Raw genomic sequence first — 12127 nt, 5'->3', positions numbered from 1 at the left:
GGCAGTAGGTCTAGGTGGTTTGCTATCTTTAGTCTTCTGAAATTGTATGAATTATCTCATCAAGCTGAAGTAACATTGTCTTCATGTTTCTTCCTCAAAACTAGAGGTTGTTGTAAAGTCTTTAGGAAAATTCTAAATGGCAAGTGAAGGTGCCAAATGTCTCATGGCCACACAAAACAAAATGAACAGTGTATAATGAGAGTGATGTGCCAGAAAAACTCTATTTAATAAAAATTACTCTTGTTTAAACTTGTCTCTGATGTGCTGTAAGAATTATTACGACAAACTTTTTGATATGTAACACTTATTAATTTCTAATAAAATAATCTATATCCCTTAGCTGATGTGGAATTTTTAACCATGGTGCTCAAAATTTTTAATGTTGAATAACTTTCCTGTCAGAAGGATAACTTTGTTGCCTAAGACAAAATTTTTGATAATACTATAATAAATTACACAAAGCAAACAAACAAACAAACAGAACAACAGAACAAAAAGCCACCCACTATTCTTAAGCCTAAAAATACATGACTGGATTTACACAAAAGCAATTTTACCACCATTTGAGTTAACACTGAGTGACTTCCATACATAAAACAGAAATGTTTGAAGGACACACTACATATTTCATTTCAGTGTCAAAACTAGTTATCATACTTATTTTTTCAAGCTGATTTCTGATCAAGCCCTGTCAGTGCTTAAATGACTAATATTCTCTAATGAGTTAGAGGCAGAAGTCTTGCATAAGAAAGGTAAACTGGAAACAGTTAAATCAGAAAGATCTGGAGATAAATAATTCCCATATGTCTGTCTACAGGAACTTGTACCGAACAATCTTATTTTTCCCCGGATAGTGAATAAGTCAAGAAATATTCGCTTTTTATTTCCTTATTTCTTTTAAAGAAATGCTTCTGGTGTGAAGTATAATGTTTAACCATGACCTAAGTCTAATAATTTTTTCCTCCAAGAAAGGAAGGCTTTATCTTTCAAAGAGATAAAGTTAAATAAAATAAAGATAAAATAAAGAGTTTATTTTGGTTTGGGGGTTTTCTTTTTCTGTTTGTTTTCCCTTCAGTTTAGCTCTATTAAAAAAATCTACTTCAATTTATTTCTCAGAATATAATGGATAATGATGATTGAGAGAAAAGAGATTTAGAAAATATGGGTCAGAAACCTATACTTATTAAAAATAAAAAATAAAAAAAATTCAATTAAACCGCCTTAGTTTCTAACAGGCATGTTCCACCACTCCAAACAATTGGAAAATTGACTATTCAGTTACAAATATCTAAAAGTACTTGAGAATTACATCTGAATTTTTAACATTATGTAACAGCACAAGGTCTATTTTAGAGAATAAAGGAGTAAATTCATAAAATACTTTTGTTACCCAAGTTTTCCTATCCTTCCAATAATCCTGAAACCAAATAATCCAGCAGAGAACTCTGAAATTCTGTCCTACATAAGCTGCTATTGCATTCTACTGAACATCTCTTCCTAGAATTTTCTACAAGGTTAATAACCATCGTATCATCTTGGCTTTTCTTGCAATGTTTTAAGTCTCCCTCTTAATTTGGATTAAATAAATAAATTTATTGCACATGGGTCCACATATTTATCAAAAATATAATTATCTTTTTTATATGTTTGGCTTATTTAGCATAAAATTGCTTTTAAATCCTTCAGCCATTTTTGCTCAATACTATTTTATTTTTCTGAGTCTTCCAGAAGAAGGTTAAATAGAAACCATGACTCCTAACATTCAATAACTCCTACTTTTCTTATAAGGAGACTGTTCAGTGTTAGTCAATTGTTCCAAGCAGGATGCATACATGAAATTACTTCAATAAATAAAATTTCTCCTACATCAGTTTTCTGTTTTGACTTTGGGGGAAACAAACCAAACAAACCAAAGTAACAAACCAAACCAAACAATCCAAAATAACAAACCAAACCAAACAAAAAACAAAATACTACCCAAAAGTTCAGCTGCTGGTTGAATTAATTTTCTAATATATCAGGCATTCTGTAAATTCAGACACTGGTGCTAATGGAAAAGGAATCAGTCAATCAGCTACCTTGCACATTTTCAAATTACCACTCACACCCAATTATTAACAAAATCTTTTGAAAACATTGTGGTACCTTCTTGGATTGTTGATTCTATTTCCATTCCAGTAGATCCTTGGGTTCTGTTCTTTAGGTAGGGGAACTACATATCTCATGAGAATGAGGCTTTGTGTATCTCATGAGAAAACTCCTGCTATGCATTAGGGTGAGAGTTACAGTTTCCTTCTCCCCACAAATACAATACATGCCAGAGTAAAACACATGAAATAAACAAAGCCTAAATTAAAGTAAATAAACCTTCTGTCCCCTAACTCCAAAAATATGAGGCACTGACCTTTCTCAAAAGGATCATTTTAGCTTTAAAAACATTCAGCTTCATGTACAGAGGAACCCATCTCTTTAGCCACACTTGATGTTCTATGCTATCATCTGCTAAATTAATATAGAAAGTACCAAGTATAAACGTGTGTTTTCTTTTCTTGCCAAATAGAGGAAGAAACTTTTTACAAAACAGAATTAAATTATCCAATTTCAAAAAAAACTGAATAGGCAGCACTTTATCTGGAGACTCAACTTATTTTCAAGAAAGCTAATTCATAAAAGCAATCAAAGATTCTTCCCATGTACTATATATGTTGGTAATTAGCAAGGGCTGTTAAAAATAAGGGTGAACCCCTGCACGCTAAAGAATCTTTTAAAACTAAAAAAAATTATTCCTCAGATGGGTTTTTATAAGCATGGACTATGGCACTATTTTTTAATGGATGTTAATACAGTACAAAGAAATTAACAAATCACTGCCCATGGTAGCTATGAAACATTATTTTGTGTGATGCCATAGAACTCTTGACAAAACAGTCTTCAGATATTAACTCACTTATGGAAATTGTTTATCTAAGACATTTGAAAACACAAAATTAGGTAGATGACATCTACTTTGCTTTCAGTTAAACCCAATTAGCTAAAGACAAGTCTTTTATGAGAAATATCACTTTTTTGAATGCAGAGATATGTTCAAAAATAATTTTCAGATTACGTATGTTTATAACATTTTAACTTGGCCATAGAATGTGCAAAAATAAAGTCACAGGAAACTGGGCATGTAAACTTAATTATGAGTGTATAAAACAGGATTATGTGTGTCAGGAAAGAAATGACAGTACAACGTGATATATCTTCCAGCACCTCTGAGCTTGTTTTAAAGATGTAGAGAATGCAAATGTAATTATTAAGATGTCACAGGCAGTTAGAAATAATGATTTAGATAAAAAGTGAATGGAATTCAGACAAATATCTAGCAATGAACTCTGTGAAAAACAATGAATCAAATAGAACAATTCTAGTCAGTCAAAAATCAAAATAGAAGGTCACTGAGTTCACTCATAATTTTATCAGCTATTCACCAATGAAAACTTAGAAGATTTTACTAGTGAAGATGGTTTATCCAACTGAATCATCTCCAAGACCTTTAGTGAACACCCTTGAAATCTTAAGATTCAACGTACTGTTGAATGGGCAGTGAAATACTCACTGAAATATGTAAATGAGTAACTGAAACAAAGAAGAAATCAGAGAATGAAAAGTAGTTCAACATGACTTTTGAAACAACTTTCCACAAATATGCTCAGATTCTATGAAGGACTGCATAGCAATGTTCCATCAGTATGGAAATATATGTTTTAAAATATGCAACATCTGTATGTAGGAAGTCGTAAAAATCAGAATGGTTACTTAAGCAAGTGAGAATGAAGAGACTGAGTTGCTGATAGTAAGAAACACAAAATTCTTTAGGAACAGAGTTACCATTTAGTGCAGCCATTAAAAATACCTAGGTTCTTGAATAGTAATGAATTGTAGAGTCTTGCAATGTCTTCCAGAATAATGAGAGAAAAAGTAACAGAAAGGATGGAATTTCTAGGCCATCTTCAATTCTAGACAGCATTATTAAGACACTTCTATGCTCTTCATTAACAAAACAATAAAATCAGATTAGGGTAATCTACACAGGAGCAAGAATTAACATAAACATCCTGGTGAAGCAGCTGGATAAAAAAAAGCATATTACAAGGTGCATTCCTTGAGGTAGAAGTCACCAAACCTACTGCTTTTCTAAAATACCTGCTTCATGAGAGGCAGAAAAAAAAATCAATTTCTTGACATAGGAATGCAGAATTGACTCTCTTCAAGTGAATATATTCTTTGTTTTCAACATGCATATAGAGATTAAGCCAATGGGAAGTACTATATTTTCTGTTGGACTTCTAAAGCAGTTGGTTATGATTTCTTCAGGCAACCTCAGTAAAATAATTTCATTTATGTTGCTGGCAGCAGCTTCTTCATCGTTTTGATGCACGGCAAATAGTTTCTGGGATTTCAGATTGATCTATCACCAGTATTTGAGAACAGGGGATTTTTACCCCTAAAATATATGGAGGATATATATATATTAAGAAGTCTAAAAGATAGGAATTTTTCTCTTACTGTGATCTTTAAAAGTATTATAATAGAGGTTATTATGTAGATATTTTTTATAATGTAGATATTGTTCTTGCATGTAGATGCATAGACCTCCTGGAAGTCTTGTCTCTTGTTGAACAGCTGAAGGAGATTGGAGGCATTCAGAAATGGTTCAAGAAAACCTTGAGAGGTTAGGATGAGGAGTCTATACTGAATTGCTTATTTATAAACTATGAATTTCATAAATTAACATTAAATTTCTTCTGGAGGAGTCAGAGAGACAAAAGCATTCATCCAAGTGTCAAAATGCAAAGTGAGAGATTGCTGCTTAACTCATTGCTATACATGTCCTTCTTTAAGCCATATTTTCCATCCAAAACATTTTTTAATGTTTTTAAAGTGCTAATTGTAATCTAAATCATAACTTCTCAAAATAATTATACAACCTAGATGATGACTATGAAAAGGAATTAGAATTTCAGGGTTTTTTGCATTTTTTATGTAGAAAAGAGACAGATTATAAGATCTGTGTGCTAGCCACAGAAAATTATAAATTACTAACATACTGTTACTAATTATACATATTTATGCTAATCTAAATGGCATACAGCACAGTAAACTATTTAGCAAATTTAAAGCTTACTTAGAAGTATCTGAGCATATTTGAAATAACATGGACAAGTCTTGATCACAAAATTTCTAGTGACTGCTGTCCAGACAAGATGACTGTACAATTTCATCGTTATAACATTTAGTAGGATAGACTAAATAAAAAACAAATTCTTAATAATTTGTTTATGAGTGCAAAAAATTAAGATATCATTTCTGTATCTTGCTTATATTACCTTATTAATTGAAACTTCATTTGAATGTTAGAATTTTAAAATTAAAATTTCTCAGTTCCCATGTAAAGGAGAAGAAATTTAGTTCTGCAAGTAAACTTTCTAGAACATTCTCACAAAGAATTTCTTGGTATAGCTACACAAATATATCAATTAATAAAAAAAGCTTAAAATTTCATCGAGGAGAGAGAAAAATTCTTGTCATGCAATCTGCCAGGTACACTTGACAAAAAAACTCAGTGTTCCAGAGGCTGGCACAGTTACTTTTTGTTTTCACAGAAAAAGCATAATTCCAAAGGGAGGATAAGGCAGGAAGTCCTAGCACAAAAAATGTGTTACAAGTAAAGGCAAATAAGCCCTTTAAAATGTCAATCCATGATTGAAAATTAGCCATTATGGCAATGAGCACAGTTTAATGCATATTTTCACAATATTCACTGATACTTCAGACAGCTCAGCATAAGAAGCACAAGAGCTCAATAGTGGACAATTTTATCCACGATAGGTTATCTGCTTCACATCTGATCTGTAAATGTGAAGCACCTTGCTAAGGCAGCTGTATCTCTTCCAGTTTTAAAGACAGGTCCCTTAAGAGTAAATTTCTTTATGACAGATATGTCCACAGCAAAAAAAAAAGACCTTACTACACAAAGAAATCCATCAGTGTTCAGGGAATAACTTGAAATCCAATAAATTAGGCATAAAATTAGGCACAGTGCTTTCAGAAAAGACACAAAAAGACATGAATGTTCAAAATTATGGATAAGATACTCAAAAACACAATATAATCCTAAGAAAACACAGCTGAAGATTAATTTTGAAAGTACTTTATAGGAGCTCCTATGTATATAAAACACATTAAGCATTTCTCTGAGCATAAAACTGGTTTTCTCCATATTGCCTACATAGAAAGGGAGGGATCCTCCAGTGACCAACATACTAGATTTTGCAGGCCAAAAATAGAAAATGTCTTTTTCTTGTACACAGACCAATGGAAAAGAAGGGACGGTATATGTCTATGAAGTTGATATACAACAACGTAAGAAAACAGCCTGTTGCTTAGAAATGGAACAATGGTTTGCAGCAACAGACAAAAATAAAAAGAAATTCCACTTATTGAGATTTTTGATTATACAGACCAGAAGAAGCTGTGTAATTGATAGACGTCACAAAAACAGCTGGTGTGTTATACTGAGGTCTTAGTTTTCCATCTAATCATATCTAAACTGTGAATTTAACTGGTATTCTATATCAAAGAAAATAAGAAAGGCAGAGGCATAAAGTTATGGTATTGGAATGCAGCAGGATTTCAGATGACACAAGACACTGCTAGCAGACACAAAAAGACAATGCTATCTAGCACCAGAAAGTTCTACTACTGTTGCCACAAGAGGAAAAAAATACTATATGAATTTCTCAGCTCACAGAAAATGAACAGGCTTAGCGTCAAGCAGACTGGGTTTATATATCAGTTATCAGTCTGTACAACAAAGCAAGGAACTTCCAGAGACTAACCACCCTAACTACTGAGATTCAAGAACAGCAACAAACAAGATTAAGAGGTTTTTACATCCATGGAGAAAGCAGAGTCAAAGGATGACGATGAAAGAAAACACTGTGTACAACACGTATAGGTTAATCCTACCCTACCATGCAAAATATCTCTTCAAAAGTAGAATTGTCTTTTTGGAAATGAGAAAAAAAATGGGAAATAAAATGGGAAATAAAACAGAAAAGCCCTCCAGTTAACACATAAATCTTTCCTAGCTTGTTGTCTTGAGTGTGCGAAGACTACAGCTCTTTACATATGTTTCTTCAATGCTCTGGCAAATAAATAAAAGGACTGATATAGATTTATATTTCTCTTTCTGTGGAAGTATCTTCAGCAATTCATTCTTAAAGATTCTTGAACCTTTTTCTAGTTTCTCCATCTCTCCTTAAATATCACCCTACCACTAATTAATGCATGAGATCCAAGTGGCACTTGGCACAAAAAGGTACTTTCCATTTTCAATGTACCAAACACTTACATGTCAACATTGTTTGGAAGATGTGGTGAAACAACAATATCACAAAAGATTTGACACAAAAATGGGAGGTTTCAATTTTAAAATAAATATTCTATACTGAACACTCTGATAAGCTTTAATTACAAAACATTATATTGTAAAAGACATACTAAGTACTGCTCCAAACAAAGGCACGCCTTATTATAAAACACATAGTAATTATTATGGAACACTGGTAGTTAGCATCCATTATGGAAGGATTGTTATGGAATTGAAATCTTAATAAGAAACTTTACTACCACACTTTAAAGCATCTCTGTTTACATGACAGATAAAATTTTTGAGTTGTATTTGCAAACAGGTCTTTAACTTTTGAATAGTGTTCTGCTTTCTTTCTGCTTAGTATTCAGCAGGAAATTCAACTTTTAATTTAGATCTGTTTTCTTTTACAAGCAATGGTATTGGAAAATGCTATTGCACACTATTAAGTCATTCTGCATTATTAATAAAATCTGTAGATTTTCTTACATGATCCTACATCTTTTATTTTTAAATGTGTTATCAATAATTGATTGTACCAGTTAAGAAATATTGAAAATGCCTAGATATGAAGGCTGGTAAAAATTTATGTGTAAAAAAGGTATCTGATACAGTTCTAAAAAAACAAAACCTCTCTGCTCACTATAAAACAAATTCCATATTGCTTTACAATGCAGAAAATGCTTCCAATTACATAAGGAATTTATGGTGCTCATCACAGAAACAGACAAGTGAAAACAAGTCAGCATTATTGGTCTATTATCTGTTGTTTCTATATAAAAATTAATATTCCTTTCTGTTCTGCTAGTGAGCTCAATTGGACAAAAAGCTTAATTAAAAATAAATTAAAAATAAATAAATAAATAAATAAAGGCTTGGATTCAAGAAAATCTATCTTTCCTAAAAAATGTGTCAAGGCACATTTTCAAAGAATAAGTAGAAACTCAGCCATACAAATCCTACTAACATTACCAGGAGCTACCTATCAAAATCACCGTGCATCATGCTGATTATGTCCTTCAGTGATAACAGGAGGATTAAAACTTTCGGACATATGCATAAATATTTTATGTGAGGCATTTCACAGGATAACAGCTGTGATTTATTCTCAGCTGTGCTTTCAGAGGTATCTGTATGGCAGGAACACCTCAAAAACTATCTTACACTCTGGTTATATAATCCACTAAAATATAGGGGTCTTTCAAGAAACTTCCAACATATCTCTGTCTCTTTAAAGCAGGCTTTTATAAAAGGTACACAGTAAAGTCTTTAATTACAAAATATGTTTCAGTGTTACCTATACTATTCAATACCACATGTACTTCATCTACAGGTGCTAAATTACTTTCATACTGGTTTCTAAAAATATTGTTTCTCCCTAATATAGGAATGGTACAACTGCTCCAAAATGAAAAACAGAGAGTATCAAAGACAGATGGAGAATCCTGATACTGAATACAGCACAATATAAAAAAGAAATATATGAAGAATTTTCTGTGAATCACAGAATGAAATCACAAAAAATCTCAGGGCTGAAGTGAGATTTCATTATCAACTCAAACAAAAAGAACACATCTTATTAAAGAGATAAAAACCAATATAGTTATATACATTTGATTAAAAAATATTGCAAGTGACTACTTGCAAAGAAAAAGGGGGGAAAGAGATTACATTCTAATTTTTCCTTTTGTTGTCGTGAAAAAGCCAAAGTTACATTCAAGTTTGTATTTATGTGAGAATCTGAACTCAGCCCTAATGAGTTAAGAAGGAAAAGGTAAACATATTGGGATTTTTTGACAAAAGATATTTTTCTTCTCATTTGGGTCAAATAAAATAGATTAAAAAGTGAGCCCGATATATCAAATCAATTTATAATTTAACAATTGATGCATCAAGTTCCTTAATTCCAAGGGTTCAACTAAGCTTCCAAAAACATTCCACTCAGAGACTTAAAATTCTGGGAAGTATTTCAGGAATTTCACCTAGCTCAAATCAAAATTAAAAAAATAAATATTTTTACCCTACTTCAAAGATACTAATCTGCACAAACTATTTTGCAGCTGGTAAAGGCCTCGTTTTGATAATGTAGAATTAGTGTGGGCAGCTAAGTACTCAAATTGAGATTGAGAACCACAGCAAGAAAACAAATCAGGGTAACAAAACTTGCAAACCCTGGGTTTCTAAATGCAGACTTACTGGGAAAAGATATTTTGAAAACTTTCTAGTGTTTCTATATTTGTAAATAAAAGAAGAAGTCTAGCTAGCATACTCAAGACTCAGGGAAAAAGTCCACTTAGTATGGCAGTATGGTAGTGGAGATATTAATATTAATTAATTAATATTATTTTAATTAATTAATATTAATATTATTAATATTAATAGTGACAACCCTCATCATTATTCTTCTGTAAATAATGAAGTTTAAATATAAAAGTATGAAAGTAAGAAAATTTTTGTGACTTTTGACAATTATTAGTAAGAAAAAAATGGTAACAATTGCCAAAAAAATCACAAAAGTTGACATGTTACCTGGCTATGACAAAGAGCACACAACTGACACCCAAGTAAGCCAGCAGAATATACATCCAGATATCAGGGGAGAGAGGATTCAGGAAGGAGAAGACGCCCGGGTTTGTACCATTGGGCTTGCGGTACAAAATACTTATTCCAAGAGTCATAAAGGGCTTGGAAAAGTCGATGACCTTCTCACGAACATAGGTAATTGCCAATGGTGCAACTGCAAGGTCAGCTTTCTGTTAACAGAAATACAAAAAGAGAAAAAGGCCATAAGTCAGAAGAAACAGGCTGAAGCAGACAATCAATTTGCAGATTATGCAAAACACAAACTTTGTATGGAATATTTGTTCTTGTACTAGGTTGCCTGAAATTTAAAACTCTCTTCTCCCTAAAAATAAGATAACATATTTATTCTACTTCCTCTTTGCTAAACTGACATAACATTTAGAAAAAATTAAAAGCACTAATACAGAGATACAAGTGAAGAAAAATATTGCATCTTGCAGAAAACATGAACATCCATTATTACATACTTTAAAACTTTATTAACTGTGTATTTCAACATACGTCTTCTCTTTGTCACTCCTTCACTGTGTTCTTTAGAATCAAATATATTTGGGAAGCAGATGTGAATATGCTAGTACAAGTGCAAAGAAGGGGCCAAGAGGCAGTTCTTCATATTTTAGGATTAAAACTGTTTAAAAATGGAGACCATTTTAAAACTGAAAATCAATTATCATTTAGTTTTAGTTATTATAGGACTAATTCATCGGAGACTAGTAAATGCCCTATGCTATTCTTTCAATCAAAACTTAATGGAAATCAGAGTGAAAAAAAATCTACAGAGTCTACTTAATCTCTGTCAACAGCTCTTGAAACACTCCTGCACATGAGTGCATGTGTATGTGTGTGTGTGTGCACATAAGAGGAAAGTTCAAAGCGAGAAAATTTACAGTGCAAGACCTGGAAAGCTGTAAACTAAGAATTCCTTATAAACCATATGCATATAGAAGTATGTAATGACAGAAATGGTATAGCTACCATGGAATACTGTTACCCAAGTAACCTATCCAATTAACATAGCTGCTAATTATACCATTTTCAGAACGCCTGTTTTAAGATACAGAGATATCATTCCAATTAAAATAAATTCGTACATTTATGTACTTTTTGCCCATTTGGTGTTGTGCATACTGTGTAACACCCAAAATTCCGTGCAATGTAGCATTTCAGTGTTCCCTTTATTTTTTATTTTCTCACCTTACACAAAACTCTTCTATGGTCAATTCTTGTTATGAGCATTTTTGTAATTAGATCTACTGTTCTCAGTTACAGTGAAAAACTACGTTCCACTGTTCACGTTTTTTGGTAAGGGTTAACTGGTCAAAAAAATTACATGCACTTCATTTCCATTGGTATTAAGAATTTATGAATCAAAACAGCATGGTTTAATTCCACAGTGGATGACTTTTCATGGATTGCATATTATTGATGATATTCCAGCTGATATAGAAAGAAAATTGTAAAGAAACTAAAACTAATTTGAATTAAAAGTTATAGGTCAACATGTAGAGGTTTCTAAAATATAACAACCGGAGTTATTAGTTTGTGAGGCAAGTAGCAGACTTTAACCTAAGAGTCTGAAGGCAACTGACTAGAAATTTTCAGAAGAGGCAGCTCCTCAAAGACAGATAAATTATATCTTTTGGAAGGCTGTTGGTAGATGTGAATTTTTGTCTTATTATATTAGCAGAACCTTAATAAATAACAAATTATTTATTTTAATAAATACCATAAAAAATCCAACCCTAGGTCATTAGATGGAAACATAACCATATACAAATTAATATAGGTTGTAACTATCTCTTGTGGAGACAAGTTGCAGATGAAATTAGAAAAATAACTGATCAAGAAATTATATGTCTCATATGATATAATAGAACAGATATCCCAACTGGAAAGGACAGATATAATTTATGTACATAACTTGACATCTCAAGATTCTCTTCAGAGCTGAGAATCTCTGTTTCGATATTCCTTAACTAAAATATCACTGTACAAACATTAAGCATCTAACAGCAATAACAACAGCAACAGAATCTTTCATAACTGGGGAAATGACTAACTTAAAAATGTAATGCTACCACATGCAACATTTGTTAATATATTTTATCTCCAAAATACTCAATTCTC

At 32.0% G+C, this 12127-nt stretch overlaps 1 protein-coding gene across 1 annotated transcript in view; it reads right to left on the bottom strand.

The window, feature by feature from the left end:
• GRIK2 (glutamate ionotropic receptor kainate type subunit 2) overlaps positions 1-12127 on the bottom strand; it is a 307573-nt gene that overhangs the window by 124097 nt on the left and 171349 nt on the right. Inside the window, exon 11 of the mRNA XM_058834895.1 lies at positions 9947-10170. Within this exon, the coding sequence (XP_058690878.1) occupies positions 9947-10170 (224 nt within the window). The remainder of the gene's footprint in view (positions 1-9946; positions 10171-12127) is intronic.

This window comes from Poecile atricapillus, chromosome 3 (assembly GCF_030490865.1).
Source record: "Poecile atricapillus isolate bPoeAtr1 chromosome 3, bPoeAtr1.hap1, whole genome shotgun sequence".
In the NCBI taxonomy this organism is placed as follows: Eukaryota; Metazoa; Chordata; class Aves; order Passeriformes; family Paridae; genus Poecile; species Poecile atricapillus.
The sequence above is the reverse complement of the archived record's forward strand: the minus strand, read 5'-3'. Positions and strand labels throughout refer to the sequence as shown.